At 41.7% G+C, this 25376-nt stretch overlaps 1 protein-coding gene across 1 annotated transcript in view; it reads right to left on the bottom strand.

Annotated features, from left to right (window-relative positions):
* Positions 1-1045: 1045 nt before the first annotated feature.
* The window catches only part of LOC140191813 (dendritic cell-specific transmembrane protein), a 32568-nt gene continuing 8237 nt past the window's right edge, over positions 1046-25376 (bottom strand). The window contains exons 2-4 of the mRNA XM_072249633.1: positions 22632-23677; positions 11074-11406; positions 1046-1401 (exon numbers count right to left, since the gene is read on the bottom strand). Coding sequence (XP_072105734.1) covers positions 1288-1401; positions 11074-11406; positions 22632-23654 — 1470 coding nt within the window. The 5' untranslated portion in view covers positions 23655-23677 and the 3' untranslated portion in view covers positions 1046-1287. The remainder of the gene's footprint in view (positions 1402-11073; positions 11407-22631; positions 23678-25376) is intronic.

The following is a 25376-nucleotide window of genomic DNA, read 5'->3' as shown; positions in this document are numbered from 1 at the left end:
CTCTCAATGTTGGCAGTGGGCTTGGAGCGGTGACAAGGATGGAGGGTAGATACATCATCGGGGTCATCAGGTGGGCACCTTCCTCTTTGACGTTTTGTTGATAAGCCCACGACGTCTCCAGAGGGCTCAATGGTGGTACCTGGCATCCCAGATACACTCCCCTCAGTTCCACACCCTCCTGTCTTCATCTTATTCAATGGATTTATATTGTGAGTCAAGATTGACTTTATATACTTCATCTGAACAGAGCATGAAAGGAAATTGGGTGAGTCCCGAGCTAAGTCCAGAGAAGATCACCGTGAAAGGATGGTATTGCATCAGCTCAGTAAGTAGGCTCAGTTGCTAGTGATCACAGGGAGGAATGTGAAGATTGAGCAGATGTGGTGTGTTTGGAGAATTCAACTACTGCTCAGGGGTCGTAAAAAATGATTGATCTTGAGATGGGGGCAGGGTCAGTGGATCTGGGCTCCTGTCATCAATTAGGTCTGAGGGCCAGCAGGTCAGATGATATGATGGTTGATCAGCATAACAGACAACAAGTGGGGGTATTTGATTTAGTTGAAAATGAGGCACAGTAAGTGAAGAAAAATTGGAGAAGAATAGATACTAATGACAAGAAATGGACTTAATGGAAAACATTTCAGAAAGAGTTCAGTCTATCTGTTGTGCCTACCATGTCTTTCTGCTACAGTTTTCAACAATGTGTGCAACCACTTTCTTCCCATTTTGCCTTAAAAACCTTTCTGTTGCAAACATTTATCTAAATCTTGCCCTTTGAAAGAAACTAAGAGAACTTCTCAGATTGTGATTAAGATCATAACAATGTGTAAAGTTGTGTCATTTAGTTTGAGATTCTGTTTTATGATGCTCAGCCACACAGTCTCAAGAAGTTGTTTTCTTCCTTTATGCAACATCTACGATTTTAAATACATTACCTTAATCTTTGCTCTAAGAACAATTCCAGCTCCACTTTGCTGTGCATAACTGAAACTCTTTGTTCTTGATAAAAGTTTATTCATGGGGCAGAAGAGAGTGTGAGGCAAACTTTTCCTGCACCATCAGTGAATAATTAAACAACATTATGGAACAGAATTCATTTCAAGCCAAGTTACTTAACAAATTTTACTGGTAACATAAATATGATATAAAATAATAGAAAATCTACATAAAATACAGCAAGATCGCTGCAAAGCATATTTATAATAATCGATAAAAGTCAACCACTTCAAGTTATAACCACCCATGAACTAATGTTTGACCTTTCCTTAACATTTGATCCATCATCAGTCAGAGCTCAATGTGGACTTCATCAGAGCTCTGGTAACATATGATCATATTATTCTGCTTCTGTAGTTCATTTTTTTGTTGCTTCATTTTAAAGATGGGAAACCAGAAGGAAATCTGTAGGGATTACAAAATAGAAAAAATGAAGCTTAGAATATTTGCATTTACTCAAATATTTATTTTTAACAAACTAATATTTTCAGAAATCTGGCTGTCCAGACATTCTTACATTATAACTTTGTAGGATGAATGATGGGAGAGAATGAAACCCCGGCTAGAAAACGCAGAGACAAAAACAGTATTCTGAAATAATTTTTTTTTAGTATTCTCAGTTTCATTTTGATTTGGCTTTCAACATCTGCATTCCTTTGTTCCATTAAAATCAGAGAGGCCAGGGGCGGGAGATTCCATGTCACTCATTGATGGTAGCCTCTTAATAAACTTATCCATGGAACGTCAATTCACGAATTAAGAGAATTAGAGTCATGGAGCACTACAGCACAGAATCTTTGGCCCATCTAGTCCATGTTGAACTATTGGTCTGTCTAGTCCTATCAATCTACACCTGGGCTACAGCACTCCATACCCCTCCCATCCATGTACTTAACCTAACTTCTCTTCAATTTTGAAATCAAACCTCTGTCCACCACTTCTGCTGGGAGCTTGCTCCACACTCTCACCACCCTTTGAGTGAAGAAGTTCTCCCCTCAGGTTTGCAGAAACATTTCACCTTTCACCCTTAACCCATGACCTCTAGTTGTAGTCTTACTCAACCCCAGTGGAAAAAGCCTGATAGCATTTACTCTATCTATACCCCACTTAATTGTATTATCTGAGCTTCCAAGAAACGTAGGGAGAGAAATTCATGCACGGTTTGATTGTGTTATGCACACATTTTAGTTACTTTAAGAATTAAGTTCCAGAGGATTCAATCCAAAATCAAATTTCTAGATGAGAACTTAATGGTACTATTTATACCATTCTAGACATGTCTATGAAACTACAGAATGTAATCTGATTAAACCAGTGACCATCTGCAAGGGCAGATGAAGCTTTGGAAAAGGCAATTGATTCTCTTTTCAAAGTTAGGTGGATGCCTTACTAGATATAAAGAACTTGGCTTCAGTCTCGCATTCTGATAGATTTTTTTGCCCAGTGGAAGGAGTTAAAAATGTCACACCCCTCAATACTGTTAATTTTTGACCAACATTTTACAGCCCTCTTTTATTTCTCATTTACATTTTTATTGACTTTTCATTTTTACGTGGATTTTCCACATTGTACCCAGCTGATGGTCTGAGGGAAGAAAAAGATGTGAGAAGAAACAGTGAGCTAAAATGGAGGAAAGTGGACGTTAGATACAACACCAAGTCATGTCATCTGCAGAAATTCTCTGATGACTCCGCAATAGTTGGGTATATAAAGGGAGGACAGGAGCATGCATACAGGGCCCTGGTGAAGGACTTTGTCAAATGGTGCAATCTCAATTAACTGCAGCTCAATATTAGTAAGACAAAGGAGACTTTAGGAAGTCTCAGCCTACATTGCTCCCTGTTACTATTGATGGTGAGGATGTGGTTGAAGTGATGACTCCCTCCTGTTAGACTGTTTGTGGTAACTTATTTTTTATTCTTTCTACTTTTCTTCTAATATCTTTCTCTGTGCACTTGTAATGCTACTGTGATACTATAATTTCCTTTGGGATCAATAAAGTATCTATCCATCCATCTATTAGAACTGCATGAATCATGGATTTGACACAACAGGTACAAGATTTTGTTGTGCAGGACTGCACATGGGTAATAAAGTTGACTGCTAGGTTAACTATCAGGCTAAGATTATGAATGCTCTATTTCAACCTGAGACAATAGCTAGGGAGAGTGTTGACCTCTCCGCAACAGCCTGCATTGAGGACATTTTTTGTTTTCTATTTGTAATGTTAGGCTGGCCAATTTCCCATCCATGTTCATCAAAAAATCCTTCAAGTTCTGCTTTATGTCACAAGGAGAAAATATGAGATAGATCTGGCAAATAAGATTATGGAAAATCTAAGGGGCTCTAAATCTATATTAAGAGTAAAAGAGTGGCTAGTGAGAGAATAGGTTCTCTTAGAGACCACAATGGTTGCCTATGTCTTGAACCGCAGGAAATGGATGGGATTTTTAATGAATATATCCCCTCATTGCTTACTGAGAAGGAAATTGTAGTTGCTCGAGAGGAAAAGGAAACAAGTGGTGATGTTTTGGAGGACATTCATATTATCAGGAAAGTGATATTCGTAGCCTTACCACACATTAAGATGGATAAACCCTGGGGCTTGATTGAGTGCATCCTGAGACTTTGTGGAGGCTGGAGAGGAAATTGCAGAGGTCCTAATGGAGATAGTTGCTTCATCATTAGCTACTGGTGAAGTTCCTGAAGACTGGAAGGTGACTAATGTTGTCCTGCTGTCTAATGGAATGGCATTTTGGATGGACATAGTCTGATTAGGAGGAGAGGTAATAATAAAGCTAGATGAGTGTAGGGCAGTGGATGTTTGGACTTTAACAAGGCCTTCAACAAGGACCCACATGGTAGGGTGGCCTGGAGGGTTGGGTTCCATGGATCCCAGGGAGAGCTTGTTAGGTGGAATCAAAATTGGCTTGAAAGTAGGAAGCTGAGGTGGTGGTTCAAGGTTGTTTCTTGGAACGGAACTAGAGGTATACTGCAAGGGTTGATGTTGGGATCGTTTTCATTCATTATTTATATAAATGATTTGGATGCAAATGCATGAGGCTTGGTCAATGTGTTTGTGGATGACACAAAATTAGGAGATGTTGTTAGTAATAAAGAAAGTTATAGTAGATTACAGGGGAATCATGATCTTTTAGGGAAGTGGGCTCAAGAGTGGAAAATGGATTTCAGTACAGATAACTGAGACATGATGCATATTGAAAAGTCAAACCAGCATAGGATTTTCACTACGAATGGTAATTCAGTGAGCAGTCAGTGGTGGGAAGGATGAGTAGTTTTAAGTTCCAGGGTGTCAACATCTCAGAGAAACTACCTTGAGCTCAATGTATTGATGCAATAACAAAGAAGGCACACCAATGGCTCTACTTCATTAAGAGTTTGAGGTGACTTGATATGTCACCAAAGACTAGCAATTTTCTAGAAATGTACAGTGGGGAGCTTATGACTAGTTGCATCAAAGTTTGGTATAGAGGCTCCAATGCACAGGATCACAAAAGGCTGCAGAGAGTTGTAAACTACGCCAACTCCATCATAGGCACAATCCTCTGCACCTCTAGGACATCTTCAAGATGACATCATAACTAAACCCCCTCACCATCCAGGACATACCATCTTCATGTGGCTACCATCAGGGAAGAAGTACAGGAGCCTGAAGACCCACACACAATGTTTTAAGAACAACTTCTTCCATCCACCATGAGATTTCTAAATGAGTGCATAAGCCCACAAGCACTACCTTGTTATCCGTCCTTTGCCCATTTTTATACTTTGCATGCATATATTTTTGTAACTTGTAATAATTGTATTATCTTGACTGTATTGCTGCCACAAAACAAATTTCACGACATACTGTATGTAATGATAAACTATTACCAATAATATGTAAGAGTAATAATAAACCTAATTTTCTGATTCTTTGGCAATAGGACAGCAATGGAACAGAGGGAGCTAGGAGTACAACTGCATAGTTCATTGAAAGTTGGTGTCACAGGTAAAAAAGGCATCTGGCTTACTGGCCTTCATCAGTTATGGCATTGAGTATAGGAGTTAGGACATTATGTTGCAGTTGTGTAAGTCAATGGTGAGGCCACATTTGGAGAACTGTGTACAGTTTTGGACACTCTTCTATAGGGAATGTGTAGATAAACTGGAAAGAGTGCAGAAAAGATTTATGAGGATGTGGCCAGGACTATAGGTTCTGAGTTATATCTTGGCCTTAAACCATGCCCCCTTGTTTGATAATTCTCCATTCAGGGGAAGCTATCTCTCACCATCTACTCTCCCTCAGAATGATTCATGTTTCACTTTGACCACTGCTCATTCTTCTGAAATTGAGAAAATACGGTCTTATCAACTCAACATTTCCCCATAGGAGTATCTCTCCTTCCTAGGAAGCAACCTAAAGAACCTTCTTAGAACTGCCTTTGAGAATCGTTCATTTCCTTACCGACACCAAACCAATATGCAGTACTCAGCCTGTCCTACCTCTGGAGTCCTATACAGTTGTAACAAAACTTCACTACAGTCCTGCAGTATTCCCCTTACACCAAAGGCTGACACTACATTTACCTTCTTAATTACAGTGTATCGGTATCCTAACTTCCTGAAATTTGTTTTACAAGTACACACAGGTCTCTCTGCGCACTGGCAAGATAGTCTCACAATATTAAGGTAGTATTCAGTTTTTCTATTCTTCCAGCTAAGGTGGATAATATCACTGTCATGGTCCGGTCCGTGAAGTCCATATTCCGGTTCATGGTCTGGTCCATCAACCCTTGCTCCAAGTTTTCCTGTCTACCCTGTTTCTGTCCTTGTTGAGCTCTAATTGAGGCAGCTGATGCTCGTTGGGGCTGGCTGCATAAATACCTTCAGAGACCAGGGTGTGGCTGCTGGATTGTTTTTGTCCTTACTCCTTGTATCCCTTCCTCTGTCTTCTGTTTCCTTGCCTGAAGCCCTGCCTTGTCTTGCCGGTAACTCTCACCTCGCTTGAAGTTCTCGTCTCACCTTGCATTGCCTGAAGCCTTGCCTTGTCTTGCTGGTAACTCTCGCCTCATCTTGCCTGCAGTCTTGTCCTGGAGCCACCCTGTACCTAGCTCCCTTCCTGTCCCTTGCCTTTGCCCAGGTAAGCCAGGCTGTCTTGCCATTACCCTGCAGCTGGTTCTGTCCCTTCCTGTCCCTTGCCTCCGTCGGGTAAGCCAGGCCATCTTGCCATTACCTGTGGTTGGTTCTGTCCCTTCCTGTCCCATGTCTCCGTCGGGTGGTGATCCACGCCCTGCCCAGGAGTACTGCGCCCTGCCCAGGAGGAGCCTGCCTAGCCTCAAGCCTGAAGACTCCATCCTCCTGCCTAGCCTCAAGCCTGAAGACTCCTGCCTCCTGTCAAGCCTTGCCTCAAGTCTCTAGCCTCTAGCCTCAAGCCTGAAGACTCCAGCCTCTTGCCTCCTGCCAAGCTTCGCCTTAAGTCTCTAGTCTCTAGCCTCAAGCCTGAAGACTCCTGCCTCCTGTCAAGCCTTGCCTCAAGTCTCTAGCCTCTAGCCTCAAGCCTGAAGACTCCAGCCTCTTGCCTCCTGCCAAGCTTCGCCTTAAGTCTCTAGTCTCTAGCCTCAAACCTGAAGACCCCAGCCTCCTGCCTCCTGCCATGCCTCCTCTCTAGCCTCTAGCCTGAAGCCTGAAGACTCCAGCCTCCTGCCTCCTGCCAAGCCTCCTCTCTAGCCTCTAGCCTGAAGCCTGAAGACTCCAGCCTCCTGCCTCCTGCCAAGCCTCGTCTCTAGCCTCAAGCCTGAAGACTCCAGCCTCATCCTGCCTGCCTGCCAAGCCTCGAACTTGCCTATTTCTGGTGTCCGAGCCAGAGGAAAGACCCAGGTACTGGTTCCTTGTCCAGTCTCTGGCTCGGAGTCTAAGCCCAGGCTCCTAGCTCTCTTGTCCAGTCCTGTTCTGGGTTCCCGATTTTCGTGTCCATGTCCTTGCCCTCACCCTGTATCCTAGTCCTGTCCCTAGTATTTCAGTATCTGTGTCTTGCACTTGGGTCCATTCCCAGCCATCTCCTTGCTTCAGAACGATCCAGCCACCCATGGACCCAGCAACACAGACACCGTTATTTTCCTCTTGCCACCTGGAGTTCCTTTCTGTTAAATACCCTCCCACCTGCCCAGGTCATCCATAGTCTGGATACCCTGTTTGGTTGCCAGGAGGCTCCCGTAGAGGGGGGGTACTGTCATGGTCCAGTCTGTGAAGTCCGTATTCCGGTTCATGGTCCGGTCCATCGGCCCTTGCTCCAGGTTTTCCTGTCTACCCTGTTTCTGTTCTTGTTGAGCTCCAATTAAGGCAGCTGATGCTCGTTGGGGCTGGCTGCATAAATAACTTCAGAGACCAGGGCATGGCTGCTGGATTGTTCTTGTCCTTACTCCTTGTATCCCTTCCTCTGCCTTCTGTTTCCTCGCCTGAAGCCTTGCCTTTTCTTGCCGGTAACTCTCACCTTGCCTGAGGTTCTTGTTTTGCCTTGCATTGCCTGATGCCTTTGCTGCTCTTGCTGGTAACTCTTGCCTCGTCTCATCTTCAGTCTTGTCCTGGAGCTACCCCGTACCTAGCTCCATTCCTGTCCCTTGCCTCCGTCAGGTAAGTCAGACTGTCTTGCCATTACCCTGCGGCTGGTTCTGTCCCTTCCTGTCCCTTGCCTCCGTTGGGTAAGCCAGGCCGTCTTGCCATTACCTGCGGTTGGTTCTGTCCCTTCCTGTCCCATGCCTCCGTCGGGTGGTGATCCGCGCCCTGCCCAGTAGGAGCCTGCCCAGCCTCAAGCCTGAAGACTCCAGCCTCATCCTGCCTGCCTGCCAAGCCTCGTCCTTGCCTAGTTCTGGTGTCTGAGCCAGAGGCAAGACCCAGGTACTGGGTCCTTGTCCAGTCTCAGGCTTGGAGTCCAAGCCTGGGCTCCTTGCTCTCTTGTCCAGTCCTGCTCCGGGTTCCCGGTTTTCGTGTCCATGTCCTTGCCCTCACCCTGTATCCTAGTCCTGTCCCTAGTACTTCAGTGTCTGTGTCTTGCAGTTGGGTCCATTCCCATCCACCTCCTTGTGTCACTCACATTTTTACAAGATATACTATATTTTTCCATTTAGCTGACCTATCTATTATTCTCTTGTGGAATATTTTTTGTCATTCTTAAAATGACTTTGTCTGCTATATTTGCATCATTAGCAAATATGTATGCTACATGCTTGGTCATATCCATAAGACCATAAAATGTCGGTGCAGATCTAGGCCACCAAGTCTGCTCCGCCATTCAATCATGGCTGATGTTTCTTTCAGCCCCATTCTCCTGCCTTCTCCCTGCAACCTTTAACTCCTTTAACAATTAAGAACTTACGAGATTCTACCTTAAATACACCTAATGATTTGGTCTTCTCAGCCTTCTGTGACAGTAACTTCAACAGATTCACCACCCTTTGGCTGAAGAAATTCCTCCTCGTGTCCTTAATGTAAGTTTTAAACAGTTGAAGCAGAAATCACCATAGTACTTCAATATTACCTTTCTATCAATATCACAGCTTTTGACTTGTTGCATGTATTTTTTGTGGCTCTTTGTCAACTGCCTTTTAGAAATCCAACTATACCATAGCAACGATTTTCTCGTTATCCACACTGAAAGCTACATCCCCAAATATCTCTAACATATGTGTCAAATATACTGTCCCATTCTGTCAAGCATGTTGACTGCCTAATCTTCTTACTATTTTCTCAGAGTCCTTCTCTAGCTCCTTTCTATAATAGAACAGTTACATTTATGGTGTTCCAATTATTGGGATTCTTTCAGAATCCCAGGAATTCACAGCCTACACATTACTTATCTCCACTAGGAAGGAGGTCAGGTCAGCTTTCATGCCTATTGGTTTACCCAATTGTATTTCTCCAGTGACCATGTCTTCCCTCCATTTTGCCTCTTATTTTCATCATATGGTGGGTGTTTTGGTACCTTCTACAGTGAAGTCATCTACAAAATGCTTGTTTAACATCTTGTCATTTAATAGACAATAGACAATAGACAATAGGCGCAGGAGTAGGCCATTCAGCCCTTTGAGCCAGCACCACCACTCACTGTGATCATGGCTGATCATCCACAGTCAGTACCCTTTTCCTGCCTTCTCCCCATATCCCTTCACACTACTATCTTTAAGAGCTCTATCTAACTCTTTTTTTGAAAGAATCCAGAGAATTGGCCTCCACTGCCTCCTGAGGCAGAGCATTCCACAGAACCACAACGCTCTGTGTGAAAAAGTTTTTCCTCGACTCCATTCTAAATTGTCTACCCCTTATTCTTAAACTGTGGCCTCTGGTTCTGGACTCCCCCAACATCGTGAACATGTTTCCAGCCTCTAGCATGTCCAATCCCTTAACAATCTTATATGTTTCAATCAGATCCCCTCTCATTCTTCTAAATTCCAGTGTATACAACCCCAGTTGCTCCAATCTTTCAACATATGACAGTCCCGCCATCCTGGGAATTAACCTCGTGAACCTACGCTGCACTCCCTCAATAGCTAGAATAGCCTTCCTCAAACTTGGAGACTAAAACTGCACAATATTCAATATTTACTTTTAGATTTTCCTTCCTCAACTAATTGTGGTATTCTTCCTTCTCGTGTACTCATAGGTCTTCCTGTTCCTTAAAAAGATACTTCCATATTTCAGCTTCTTTTACTTTATCGTTTTTTTAGTGTAAATGATTGACTTGTTGTCCTTCTCTAAAGTGTTTTCAAGTTCTTGGAAGGTTTTACTGCTTCAGAGCCATTATACAAACATCCGTTGTTGGTGCATGTTTCCAATCAGACATGAGGAATCTCCTATATCACTGCTAGTTAAGGTTCTTTGATGTTGTGGTGTTCTCCGAGCTTGGCAATTAGCTTGTAGACATTTCATATATTAAGGTACTCTTCCCATATGGTTTGGAATGAAATTCAAGGATCTGGACCAAATAACAATAAGAATACAGCAATAGATTTCTACATTAAGATAGTACCTAACAGGAAGAAAATCAGAATTTGAAGGTGTTCCCATGTGGTTGCTGCGACTCTCTTTTCTAATTAAATAGATTGTTGGTTTGTGGAACTTCAATATGTCAAACAGCATCTATGGAGGGAATTAGATAGTTAATGTTTTTGGGTTGAGACTCTTCATCTGGATTCTCCAGCTGAAGGGTTTCAACTTGAAATGTTGGCTGTCTATTTCCCTCCACAGATGCTGCCGGAGACCATTGACTTTCTCCAGCAGTTTAGGTTTTTATTGTTCATTGAGGAGTTTGGGGGGTTGCTGTCATAGTCTAGGAAGGAAGGGCAGTTATGTACTTATGTACTTCACAGTTAATCAACATGAGGATAATTTGGCCACAAAGGCAGGTGTCCATTTTGATAGAAGATTCATAACTAGAATGATATCTCAGTAAGTGACAATGGAAGTAACGTTTCTCATCACTTGTCCAACTAAATGGGCAAAACTCACTAAAAACACGAGAGCGCCGATGATGGAAATCCAAAGCAACATATACAGAATGCTGGGGGAGCTCTGTGGGTCAGGCTACTCCTATGGAAAAGAGTAAACAATCGACGTTTCAGCTAAGAACCTTCTTCAGGACTGAAAAAGAAGGTGGAAGGCACCAGAATAAAAAGGTGGGGGAGGGAAAGGAGGACAACTAGAAGGTGATAGGTGAAGCCAGGTGGGTGGGAAAGGTCAAGGGCTGGAGAAGAAGGAACCTAATGGGAGAGGAGAGTGGACCACAGGGGAAAAGGGAGGATGAGGGACTCAGAGGGTAATGATAGGCAGGTGAGAAGAGGTAAGAGGTCAGAGTTGGGAATAGAAGAAGAGGGGAGTGGGAGCAACACACCAACAGTCTATTTTACGTACTTGACAATAACTTTAAGGGAACACTGTTCTTTGGGAGAAAAGGAAATTCAAAAGAAAGCATTGTAAATATATAAAAGAGGTCTAGATGAAACTAATGTTTATAAAATGTATGTGAGCATATTAATTTCTGATAATATAATATATAGATTTATGTTATCATTTGCTTCTTACCATGTTAGCTGCAGGATTCTGTACCTCCTCTATATTGAATAATTTGGCCCAGCGTCTTTTCTGTAAAATTTTTTCATGCAAAAATCGCACACGGTTCTCCTCAGTCTTTTTATAAAATGATGATAAAACTAAAATTTTCAAAATTGGAAGTTTTGCTGAAAGTAAAGTGAGTAATAATAAGATGGCTAATAGTACAACAAGTGGAATCCATATCTTGCTGATTGATAGCGTTGGTTCAAGGATGCAGGCATCTTTAGATAAGTTAATTTCAGATGAGAAGTTCTCTTCATCTGTCTCACTGGTTTCAAAAATAGAGAAGATTCTGGTATATTCCTGTTAAAAAACAACGAGGTAACTATTTAATGCCAAAAGAGGATGGTCCAGGAACTGATAGGTTGAGATTAAGGTGTGTTAGAATGTGGCAGGCCAATGCAAAATTTCTTTGGATTTCCATTATTTTAAACTTCAATAGTACATGTTGCCCAAGGCATCAATGAACAAATGTTTTGATGAAGGCGATCTTACAAAGAAAGTCAGCTAAGTGTTGGTCTGCAGCAATGTGATTCAGGATGATGGGTGTCATAGGATGATGGGATAGGTGGGAAGGTTGGAAGTCTAGAGCAGACCTAAGTCTGAAATCTCAGTTCTTTTCTTTCAATCTTTGAAATCTGTTGTGAACAGTTGATCCCCAGGACACTCATTACACACAGTGCCCCAACCCAAAGATGCTCAAGGGATTGGAAAATCAGGTTGATGTCAGATTGCAGGAGAGGGAATTTGTTGAATGCCTATGAGATGGCTTTTTAGAGCAGCTTGTGCTTGAGCACAAGGGGAATGGTTATCTTGGATTGAGTGTTGTGTAGTAACCCAGATCTTATTAGGGAACTTAATGTGAAGGAACCCTGAGGAGACAGTGATCATAATATGATTGAATTCGTACTGTAATTTTTAGAAGAAGGAGCGTAAGTCACGTGTATCAGTATTGCAATGGAATAAAGGGAATTACAGAGGCAAGAGAGAGTAGGTTACCTTGGTGAATTGGAGGAGGATACTGGCGGGGATGACAGCAGAGTAGAGATGGCTGAAGTTTCTGGGAATAGTTTACAAGGCACAGGATAGACACGTCCCACAGAGTAAGAAGTTCTCAAATAGCAGGGGTAGGCAACTGTAGCTGACAAAGAAAGTTAAGGACTGCATAAAAGCCAATAAAAGGGCATAAAAGGTAGCAACAGTGAGTGGGAAGTTGGATGACTGGGAAGCTTTTAAAATCCAACAAAAGGTAACCAAAAGAGCGATAAGAAGGGGAAAGATGAAATATGAGGGCAGACTAGCCAATAATATAAAGCAGGATACTAAAAGTTTTTTTCAGTTATGTAAGCAGTAAAAGGGAGGTGAGAGTTGATATTGAGCCACTGGAAAATGATGCTGGTGAGGCAGTATGTCGTATGGTCTTATGGACTTAATTATTTCCTGTTTCCAGTTCACTTATGAAACCTCAATTCTCATCACTATATAGCACCCCAAAATCCCATGAGCCCTGCTTTTGTTTAATAACCTTATTTTCCACAACTTATTAAGTGTTCTGACAGTCCAAATGCATCATTTCTCCTTTATTCTGCTGGTTACGACCTCAAAAAAAATCCGATAGATTTGTTAAATGTGTCTTCATTGATAAATCCTAATTAACTCTGTCCAAATATTTTACCATTTTTCAAAGGTCCCAGTTGCCGTTTCCTTAATTATATATTTTAGCATTTTATACCCTGTCAGTGATGTTCAAGATTCAGGATTCAAACTACTTTTATTATCAAAGTATGTATAATTATACAACCTGCTTATAGGCAGCTGCAAAGCAAGAAACACAAAAGAAATTAAAGAAAAGACCAACCCCCAATGCGCAGAGAAAGGGAGAAAAAAACACAAGTCATACAAACAATAGGAGCGAGCAACAACAACAGCATTCTGAACCAAATCAAATCCTTAGATCCAAATTCCTGGAGCAGCCCAACGTAAGCCCAAAGCCTCGATATTCAGTTCTTCATATTAGTGGGGCAAATCACTGCAGCCAGGGCAGTCTCACACCCTCAGCGTTGTGGAGAAAGTGTTCCCCAGTCTATCTGGGCTAGTGTTTAAATTGTCTGAACAGCGGATCGTACCTCACATTAGGACCTGGGCTCTGCTGCGATGAATTGCTCTGGGTTAGAACACACCGCCCAGCAATTTGCTTCATGCCTAGATTTTGCTGCTGGAGAAGCTGTTCTCAACCTCTCCAAATCGGGTCGGCACTTAGAGCCATCCAACCTCGCACCCGGGTTAGTTGGACAGGCTATTGAATTCTTCTGCCTTGGCTTCTCCTCTCCAAGTCATTCACTCCAACTCCAAGCACGTCGATTTCGCAGTGTACCTGCATGGCTCCTCTCTCAAAATCACCTCACCTTCGCTTGCCTCTTCATTTATCTGGCCAACTGGTCTGACTGATTTCTTCCTCTTTTCTTAAATAGCAGGATTACATGAACTACTTTCCAATCTGTGGCAACAGTTTATACAAAAATGCTAAATTGAATACATGGAGAGGAAATAAAAATGCGCCAATAAAGGGTCTCAGCCCAAAACAATGGCTCTTCATTCCTCCTCCATAACTGCTACCTGACCTGCTGAGTTCCTCTTCTCATTGCTACAAGGAGGAGGTACGGAAGCCAGAACACACACACTTAATGTTTTAAGAATAGCTTCTTCCCCACCGCCATCAGATTTCTGAAAGGATAATCAACCCAAGTATACTATCTCACTATTTATTTTTTTCTTCTTCTCCTTTTGCACTACTTATTTAATTTCTATAAAATATATGTGTGTGTGTGTATATATTTACATGTGTGTATTGTAATTTATAGGTTTTTATTGTGTATTGCATTGTACTGCTGCTGCAAAACAATGTATTTAATGACATACTGTATGCCAGTGATATTAAACCTCATTCTGATTCCTCCAAGAGGATAACTACTATGTCGTAGGGTTTAGAGGTTTGTGTGCCTCAGTGACCTGGGGAGCTATGTTGGCTGGAGTCAGAGCCTTTTACTTTGGCTCTTGGTCGGGTCACCCATGCCAAACAGGTCAAAAGGTAGAGGCCAGGCTAATAGTAGGCCACCAGTCCTCCAGTTTCAGGGGTTCATCTCCTCTCTATGGATGAATCCTTCTATATCTATATGCAATGGTATGGACAGACAGATGGAGAACCATCATTTTCGCCCTACATGCCAAAGACAAATTAAGTAATTAAGTCAGTGATTCTGATTCCTCCAGCATTTTCAGAATCAGAATCAGGCTTATTATTGCTGGCATGGGTCATGAAATTTGTTAACTTAGCAGCAGCAGTTCAATGCAATACACAATATAGAAGAAAATCAAACAAATAAATAAATAAATTAAAGTATATGTATATTGAATAGATTAAGAATCGTGCAAAAACAGAAATAATATATGTTTATAAAGTGAGGTAGTGTTCACGGGTTCAATGTCCATTTAGGAATCAGGTGGCAGAGGGGAAGATCTGTTCCTGAATCGCTGAGTGTGTGCCTTCAGGCTTCTATACCTCCTACCTGATGGTAACAATGAGAAAAGGGTATGCCCTATGTGCTGGGTGTCCTTAATAATAGATGCTGCCTTTCTGAGACATTGCTCCTTGAAGACGTCCTGGGTACACTGTAGGCTGGTACCCAAGATGGAGCCGACTAAATTTATGACCCTCTGCAGTTTCTTTCCGTCCTGTTCTTTCCGTGCCTCCCTCCCTCCATATCCGACAGTGATGCAATCTGTCAGAATGCTCTCCATGGTACATCTATAGAAGTTTTTGAGTGTTTTTGTTGACATACCAAATCTTTTCAAACTCCTAATGAAGTATAGTTGCTGTCTTGCCTTCTTTATAGCTGTATCGATGTGTTGGGACCAAGTTAGATCCTCAGAGACCTTGACACCCAGCAACCTGAAACTGCTCACTGTCTCCACTTCTGATCCCTCTATGAGGATTGGTATGTGTTCCTTCACCTTACCCTTCCTGAAGTCCACAATCAGCTCTTTCGTCTTACTGACGTTGAGTGCCAGGTTGTTTCTGAGACACCACTCCACTAAATGGTATTTCTCGCTCCTGTACGCCCTCTCGTCTCCATCTGAGATTCTACTAGTGATGGTTGTATCATTAGCAAATTTGCAGATGACAAAGGGTGTATGCTTCCCTCCATTTTCAGCATCTGCAGAATGTTTTGAGTTTATAAATTGCATCCATTACCTCCACAGCTAACTCTTCGGAAGCTTCAATGTTCAGACCATCAGATGCAAGGGATTTACTAACTTTCAGGCCCATTAATTTCCCTGATGTTTTTTTTAAAATTTTGCTCATGCCATCATCTCGACCACTTTTAAGAGGGTTTATGTGTAATCTTAAAAACAGTCACAAATTATTTGTTTAATTTTACTGCCATTTCCTTATATTTCAATTATTTTTGGCATTGTAGTTTATGCATCTTTTTGTAATTCTTTTATAAATTTGCTTCTCTTTCTACATCTTGTTATATCTTATTATTCTACAGTCCTAAGGAGATCTTTTCAGCCATCAATTACGTTGTAGTTGCTGTTGAAAATCAATATTAGTAGTATAGAAAAGCCTTATATAACCAAAATTTAAACTGTAACTACTATTCCAATTCACATCTTTAAAATATGAATGATATAGGACTGATGACTGATACACTCTGCACTTGTAAACGTGCAATTTTTTACAAAATAAAATCAGTTTTGGCATGTAGGATTGTGGGCAAATTTCCATCCAAATATGCCCTTGAGGAAATCTTGGTGTACCAGTTGCTAATTTTCCATGGAGTGGAACCAGCAGGTGGTCCTGGTCTCATGCACCATCCTCTCTTGTCTTCATAGTGGTAGAGCTCGGAGATTTTGGGATGGCAGAACTTAGTCACACTCTAGGAAGGATGTTGAAACTTTGGAGAGGGTGCAGAAGAGGTTTACCAACATGCTGCCTTCTTTAGAGGGCATGGGCTATCATGAGGGACTGGAGCGGTGGAGGCTGAGGGGAGAGGTTTACAAGACTGAGAGGCATAGATAGTGTGGACCGGGAGTATCTGTTTTCCAGGGTAGAAATGTCTAATACCAGAGGACGTGCATTGGAAGTGAGAGGGGGCAGGTTCACAGGGGATGTGAGGAATAAGTGTTTTACTTAGAGAGTTGTGGATGTCTGGAATGCGCTGCTTGGTATGGTGGTAGAGGCAAATACATTAGAGGCTGTTAAGAGACTTTTAGATAGGCACACAAATGTGAGGAAGATGGAGGGATATGAACATTATGTAGGTTGGAGAGTTCAGTGTTTGGGTGTTTTGATTTGTGTTTTAGCTGGTTTAGCACAATATTGTGGGCTGAAGGGCCTGTTTCTGTGCTGTCTTGTCCTATGATCTATGTGGATGGAGAAGCCTTGGAAAGTAACTGCTATACATTTTACAGGTGGCAGGCACTGCAGCCACAGTTGAAAAGGGAATAAATGCTTAGGGTGGCTCACATGTACCATCTTGCAGGTTGCTTTGTCCTGGATTGCCAAGCTATTCAGTAATGTTGCTGCATATCCATCTCAACAAGTGGTGACTATTCTATCATGCTCCTGCTTTGTAGATCATAGAAAGGTTTTGGGGATGGCACAGTACCTGACCTTTGAACAACACTGGGAATCATGTGCTTTGTCCAGCTGAGTTTCTGTTCAATGATGGGTTCTAATGGTGGTGAAATTTTGCAATGGTTTATGCCACTAAATGTCAAGGAAAGGTTGTTAGAGATCATCATCATTTGGTACCACATACAACATGCTGGAGGAACTCAGCAGCTCAGGCAGCATCCATAGAGAGGAATGAACTGTCAACATTCATGCTGAGACACTTCATTGGGACTGGAAAGGAAGGGAAAAGAAGGCAGAATCTGGGGGAAGGGGAAGGGTACAAACTAGTAAGCAATAGGTGAAAGTAGGTGAGCGGAAGGTAGGTGAGTAGGGAGGGAGGAATGAAGTGAGGAGCTGGGAGGTGATATTGAAAGAGATAAAGTGCAGGTATTTGTATATTACTTGCCACTTATTAGCCTATGTCTGAATCTTGACTTGGCTTTGTTTTAAGTGAAATGGATAGTTTCATATTCTGTAGTTATACATGGAATTGAATGTTGTGCATTCTTAAGCAAACATCTCCATTCTGACCTTATGGTGGAAGAAAGGCCACTAATGAAACAATGATGACAGTTGTGCCTAGGAGCCCCTGAAAAGTTACCTGCAGCTAGAATGATTCTTCTCCAACTACTGCTACTATCTTGGTTTGTGCAAGGTATGCCACCTGACTACTTGAGTATTGTCCTCTCAATATCTTTTAGCTCCACGTAATTCTTTGATGCTTGATTTAGTCAAGAACTGACTTTTTGTCAAAGGCAATTACTTTCACCTCAGCCCTGCAATTCAGCCATCTAGTCCATGTTAGACCATAACTGTGATGTGGGTTGGAAACAAGTGATTCTTAGGAAGCCAAAACTAAGTTTTGATGAGCTGGCTGTTGGTGAATAAGTACCAATTGGTATTGCAATCAAGGATATCTTCCATCGTCAGGGTTGAATTACTGCGCTTATATTGTGCCATGTTTGTGCAGCTGATAATTTCTACATTGCCAGATAGAAGCTAAGGTTGCAGCTCTGTTTAGAAAATAGTCCATGCCTTTATTCTTTCTGCAAAAGTGCATGACTATGCACTTCTTTACACTGCTATATTTCAGCTGCCACTTCTTTGCCCATTCTCCCAGTCTGTCCAAGTCCTCTGTAGACACCCTGCTTCCTCAACACTACCTGTCCCTCTACCTAGCTTTATATTGTCTGCAAACTTGGGCACAAAGCCATCTATTCCTTTATCTAAATCATTGACATACAGTTAAATGTGAAAAGAAACAGTCCCAACATGACCCCTGTGACACCCACTAGTCACTAGCAGCTATCCAGAGCAGCCCCCCTTAATTCTCATTCTCTGCCTCCCGCCAGTCAGCCAGTCTTCTGTCCATGCTAGTATCTTACCTGTAATACTATGAGCATTTATCTTAAGCGAATCATGTGAGCAGCTAGCAAAGGCTTTCTGAAATTCCAAATAAACAACATCCACTGAGTCTCCTTTCTCAATCCTGCCTGTTATTTCCTCAAAGAACTCCAACAGGTTTGTAAGACAAAATTTCCTCTTTAGAAAACCAAGCTGATTTTGGCCTATTTTATTATGTGCCTCCAGGTACTCTAAAACCTCATTCTGAATAATAGACTCCACTATCTTTCCAATTAAAGTCAAGCTAACTGGCCTATCATTTCCTTTCTCCAATCTCCTTTCCTTCTTAAAGAGTAGAGTGATATTTGCAATTTTCTAGTCCTCCAGAACCATTCCAGAATTTAGTAATTCTTGAAAGATCATTACTAATGCCTCCACAATCTCTTCAGCTACCTCCTTTAGATCTCTGGGGTGTAGTCCATATGATCCAGGTGATCTATCAACCTTCAGAATTTTCAGCTTCCCAAGCATCTTCTCCTTAGTAAGAGCAACAACACTCACTTTTGCCCCCTGACACTCTTGCATTCATGACATTTTGCTGCGATCTTCCACAGAATAATGCAAAATACTTAGAGTATTCAGTTCATCTGCATCTTCTTTGCTCCCTCTCCCATTACTATCTCTCCAGTGGCCTGATATGCACTCTCATCTCTCTTTTATACACACACACACACACACACACACACACACACACACACACACACATACACATATATATATATATATATATATATATATCTGAAAAAACTTTCTGAGTCCTATTTTATATTATTGGCTGGCTTACCTTCATATTTCATCTTTTCTCTATAGCATTTCAGTTACTTCTGTTGGTTTTTCAAAGCTTCTCAATCCTCTACTTTCCCACTCCTTTTGGCTATATTACATGCCCTTTATTTTGCTTTCATGCTATCTTTGACTTCTCTTGTTAGCCATGGTTGTATCATCTTCACTCTTAAAATATTTCTTCATCTTTGGGATGTACCTTTCTTGTGCCTTCCAAATATCCTCCAGAAACACCAGCCATTGGTATTCTGGCATCATTCAGACTAGTCTCCTCTTTCTAAACAGCTTTGGCCAGCTCCTCTCTCAAGCCTCTGTAATTCCCTTTACTCCACTGCAATACTGATAGGACTGATTTTAGCTTCTCCTTCTCAAATTTCTGGGTGAATTCTACCATATTACGATCACACCTTCTAAAGGTTCCTTTACCTTAAGTTCCCCAATCAAATCTGGTTCACTACATTACACCCAATGCAGAATTGCTCTGGACTAGTGGGCTCAACAACAAGCTGTCATAGGCATTCTAAAAATTCCCTTTCTAGTGATCCAACATCAAACTGATTTTCCCAATCTACCTGCATATTAAAATCTCCCATTATTGCAACATTGCCCTTTTTACATGCCCTCATTGAAATTTATAGCCCACATTGTGGCAACTGTTCGGAGGACAGTATATAATTCGCATCAGGATCTTTCTGCTCTTGCAGATAACTCTACCCACAAAGATTCTACATCCTCTGATCATATGTCACCTCTTTTTAAGGATCTGATTTAACTTTTTTTACTAACAGAGTCATTCCCTCTGCCTACCTTTTTGATACATCCTTGGATGCTAAGCTCCTAACTATGATCTTTCAGCTACAACTCAGAGATGCCCACAACATCATACCTCCCAATCCCTAACTCCATTAGAGGATCATCTACCTTATTCTGTATACTGTGTGCATCCAAATATAGCACCTTCAATTGTGTATTCATCACCATTTTTGATTTTGAACCCCTGTTGCACTTTAATTCATCCCACTGACTGCAATTTTGCTCTATCATCTGCCTGTCCATCCTCATAGTCTCACTGCACACTGCATTGACTTGTATACCCAACTGTCCTATCCTCAGCTCTATTAGTCAGGTTCCCATCCCCCTGCCAAATTAGTTCAAACCCTCTCTAACTGCTCTGGCAAACATCCCAACAAAGGTATTTTCCCCCTTGGGTTCAGTGTAACCTGTACTTTTTGTACAGGTCATACCTTCCCCAGAAGAGATCCCAATGATCCAGAAATCTGAAGCCCTGCCCCCTGCACCAGTTCCTTAGCAACATATGCATGTGCCAAACCATCCTATTCTTACCTTTGTGGCAGAGGGTGCAATCCTGAGATTATTATCCTGGGGGTCTTGCTTTTCGACTTTCTGCTAACTCCCTATATTCTCTCGTCGGGACCTCCTCCCTTTTCCGACACACGTATGTCATTGGTACCAATGTGTACCACGACTTCCAGCAGTTTACCCTCCCGCTTTAGATTGCCATGAACCCAATCCGAGACGTCCTTGACCCTGGCACCTGGGAGGCAACATCCCATCTGGGTCTCTTTCATGTCTACAGAACCTGCTTCCTGCTCCTCTAATGATAGATCCCTTATAACTACTGCACTCCTCTTCTCTCCCTTCCCTTCTGAGCCACAAATCCACACTCAGTGCCAGAGAATTGTTTGGTGTGGCTTTCTCCTGGTAGCTCATACCCTCCTCCCCCAGCAGTATACAAAATGGTATACTTACTATTGAGGGGAACGGCCACAGGGGTTCTCAGCACTGGCTGCCTATTCCCTTTTGCTCTCCTGACAGACCCAGGGTCCTGCCTCCTGCAACTTAGGGGTAACCACCTCCCTGTAGCTCGATCTATCGCCTCCTCATTTTCCCATATGAGGCAAAGGGCATCTGCACAAAGAGCTGCATCTGCATGAAGTGCATTGAGCTGCAGCTGTAGTTTGTTAGCAGTCTCTTAGGAGCTGCAACTCAATGCATTTTGTGCAGATGCAGTTATGAGGGAGACCGGAGGCCTCTCAGATTTCCCATAGCTCTAGTTATGTACTAACAGAATAAAAAGCTTACTAGAAACTTACTTGTAACCTCTACCTGTTCTCTCTTAAGCCTGTTGAGTCAAGGTTGGACCAATCTAACACTGCCTCACTCACACAATGGCCACACTGCTTACACTTTTTTTATTGTCCATGAACTATTATACAAACCTAAGTTCTATTGTCTCCCCAGACGCTGAGTCAGTCAGATTTATTATCACTGATATATGTAGTGAAATTTGTTGTTTTGCAGCAAAAATACAGTGCAATATGTAAAATATGCTATAAATTCTAATAAGAAATGCACAGTATTAATAAAAGATAAATATGTAGTGCAAAAAGAGAGTGAAAATACTAAGGTACAGTGGTGTTCGTAGTTCATTGTCCGTTCTGAAATATGGTGCTGGAGGATAAGAAGCTGTTCCTAAAATGTTAGGTGTTTGTCTTCAGGCTCGTGTATCTCCTCTCTGTAACAATGAGAAGGGTGCATTCCTGGGTGGTGAGGGTTCTTAATGATTGATGCTGCTTTTTTGAGGCATTGCCTTTTGAAGATACGATGCTGGTGAAATGCAAAGTATTTCTAGCATTCACTGTTTTTATTTCATGTGCAGACTTTGCTTTTTGAATGACCGGATGAGGGAGGATGAAGAGCTTTGACCTGACCTGCTGGTTTCAAGACTGCTTAGATCTGCACACCTCATTTAACAGGGCTGAATTTCAGATTAGATGGTAATGATAGATTGAGAGATATAAGGAGTCGCAAGATTACAGATTATGGTGGTGTACCTATCTACTGCTGCTTTTGGTTTACAGTGCCTCATGGATGCATGGCTTTGAGCTGCCAGATTTGTTCTGATTCTATCCCATTTAGCATGATAATAATGCTACATAACACAAGCATAAGGTGTTTTTTTTGTATGAAAACCGGAACTTGTCTCCACACAGAGTATGAAGTGATCATTCTGGCCAGTGTTGTCATGATTCACCCACTATTTGCCACAGACCCTGTGAAAAAGTTATGTCCTTCCAATCTCACTTTAATGAATGGATAGACTAATGACAGTAGAGGAACAGAATCTCGCCTTTCCATCTTGCAATGCCCATTTAAAAAATGCTTTCACAGTTTTAAAATAGTTTATAGGTATCCCCCAACCTGATGGCATGAATATCGATTTCTCCTTCCAGCAAGCAAAACCACCCCCTACGTCCTCTATTCCCCACTCTGATATTTTACTTCTCCTCACCTACCGATCACTCCTCCCGGGTCCCTTCCTCCTTCCCATTCTCCTATGGTCCACTCTCCTCTCCTATCAGATTCTTTCTTCTCCAGCCTTTTCCACCCACCTGGCTTCACCTATCATCTTCCAGCTAGCCCCTTTTCTCTGCCCCTGGCATCTTCCCCCCCTTCCTTCTCAGTCCTGAAGAAGGATCTTTACCTGAAACATCGACCGTTTATTCTTTTCCATAGATGCTGTCTGACCTGCTGAGTTCCTCCAGCATATTTTGTGTGGTGCTTAAAATACCTTAGTACAATCTACCATGCAAAAGTTAACCACAAATTGTTCTGTGTTAAGTAAAGTATGTATACTTACAGAAAATTTTGCTTTCATTGTAATGTTTATTGTAGGCAGATGGTCCATGTGATGTCCTATTGAATCTGTAAGTAAAAATACTCCACAATCTAGCATTATGAGTATTGTCCAGATACACAGGTGACTCAAGACAGGAACCAAGAATCTTGCCATGCTGCTTAGTTCCATTTTTGATAAACATAGTGCTGGGATTCTAATGAAGCTTTTATTCTCTTTTTTAGTTAGTTGGCACAAATGCGGTTTTCCTGCTTCTTTCTGCTTTTCATCAAATTTCAGGAATTGATTTGTAATAAATACATTTTCAAACTTGATATCAGTTAAAAATCTTCTGATGTAGAACCAGGTGAATGACAGAACCAGCAAAAGACAAATGAGAGCTATTGAATGTTTACAAACTCTGGAAAATGAGCTTAACATTGAAATGATGTTCTTAGCCTGGATCTCTAAGTTTATTGTAGTTTCATTGAGCTTTATTCTTATAGCATCATCATTAACTGTTGAATAAATCTTAAGATCATTTGAAAAATGTACAATAATGGTTCCTAATGGTTTATATTTGCTGATCCATTCCAAGGCTTCTTTGTACTTTGACAAAAGATATCTGATGGATGATAGCATTCCAACCAAGAAACAATTTAAGTTATCTACTAATTTCATTAAATTGTGAAAGCTATTTTTGGCACAGTTAAAGAGCACTATGCTGGTACCAGCTGTTATCAGGGCATTGCGGCCTTTCTTGGTTCCACATGAAATAAGGAATATCAGGACAAAGCATCTGAAATACTTGGAAAGAAACAGAGCTCCAGGAATAACCCCAGAAAGGGTTCCAAACACTGCTAGGGCCACTGAGAGATTGCACTCTAGTTTCTGCAGGCAAATATAAACAATACCACTAGCTCCTATGCCTAACACAAGACAAAGTGAGATCAGGTACAGAATGTTCTTCAAACCAGATTTCCTTTCTGATGCATACACTTCAAAGAGATCTCCAAAAAACTGAGCAGCCATCTTGAAAACAGCCATTTTATTAATGAGGGATGTTGTTCCTGCAATGGAAAAATTGAGATCAAATAAAATATCAAGAAATTAAGTATCAATTAAAAAGCACAGCTGAATTTATTAATATCTTGTTAAGGGGTGTGATAACTTGGCATAAAAAACAGCAGAAATACAAAGACGTTCTCCCCAGCTTGCATTCAGCTACTCACAGAATCTCTCTTACAGTCTCTTACAGAACCTTAAAATCCATAACTGTTAACATCCAGAATGTAAAAGTCATCATAAGATTGCACAGGAAAACCACCATCAACAGGTGTCCTTCCATCTTATGCATGGTCATGATCATGGCCAGTTTAAAATAGGACAGGCTGTATGCAGTTCCCATTTTCCTAAACTTACTTTCAGAGATGCTTATAAATTGTACCATTGGGATAAATAGCCTTAGATTTTGAGGAAGGCATCGTATTTTTAATTTACAAACATTCAGCTGAAGAAACTCAACAAGTAGAGCAGCATTCCTGGAATAAAAGGAATTGCAGCATTTCAAGGCAAAACATCCACATTTTCTTTCCTTTCACAGACCCTGCAGATTATTCGTTGTTCCACATTCCAGCATCTGCAGTTGCTAGTGTCTAAATAGTTTTGAAATTGATGAGCTGTTTTATACTTTGGATTAAGAATTGCTTGAGGTAAGTTGAATTCATGCATTTCAATTTGAGGGAAACAGGAAACAGATGAACATTGCAATCAGATCACTAGTCCTTCTAACACAGTTACAAAAGCCATCTTGTAGTTATGATGGAGCAGGTTGACTAGCATGCAGAATAGAGCATCAGCAAACCTAACATCCATTGATAATATGGTTAATCCAGGAAAGCATTAAGGAACATCACAACAAATGAACGATGCTATTGAACTGGAGAAATTAGGGAAGGAGCAGGGGCCATATAGCTGAATGCGCAATCGACAAAGTGGAACAATTAAAATTAGGGATATATGAAAGGCCAGAATTGGAAAAGAAGAGGAACCCAGCAGGGTTTGAGACTTAGATGTGAATGGATTTCTGACTGCAAATTATTGGCCTTCATCTTTCAGAAATGATAGGTAATTGTGCCATTGATTTCTTGGATTGAATTTGTGCAGAGTTTCAGCAGGTTTCTGAATTGATGTATTTGTGTTCAACAATGAAATGTACTGTAACTTATTGACTGCCTGTTTGGCCGTGGCGTTTAGGGCAGGAACGAAGGTCCTCCATCCTTTAGGGTACTCAGGGCTTCCTTCATCATGCAGTAGCTTTCTTATGGTTTTCACTACTGTCAGTCATGCAAGTCCCAGGTGAAGAGTCAAGAGTACCGTCACACTCAGATGTCAAAGGATTCTTCATTGCTGTTTCCGTAGGGTCACCGATGCCAAACAGGTCAAAGGGTAGAGGCCAGACTAAGAGTGGTCCACTGGTCCTCCAGGTTCTGGGTTCAGCTCGGGGATAACAACCCTGACTTGTAAGACAAAACTGTTATGGAAATAGCAATGAAGATTCCTTCTACATCTCAGTGCAATGGTATTCCTGAGTCTCCACCTGGGACTTGCATGACGGTCGGTAGTGAAAACTGAGCAGAAGCTACTGACACAATGAAGGAAGTCCCAAACACCACCAGAGTTGGATGGCCTTCATTGCTGCCCTAAATGCCAGCAGCAGAACGAGCAGTGGAGAAATGGGGGGGAGAGGGCAGGGAACATCAACAGTTG

The sequence above is a fragment of the Mobula birostris genome, chromosome 1 (genome assembly GCF_030028105.1).
Source record: "Mobula birostris isolate sMobBir1 chromosome 1, sMobBir1.hap1, whole genome shotgun sequence".
In the NCBI taxonomy this organism is placed as follows: Eukaryota; Metazoa; Chordata; class Chondrichthyes; order Myliobatiformes; family Myliobatidae; genus Mobula; species Mobula birostris.
Note: the sequence above shows the minus strand (reverse complement) of the source record. Positions and strands in the feature narration are given on the sequence as shown.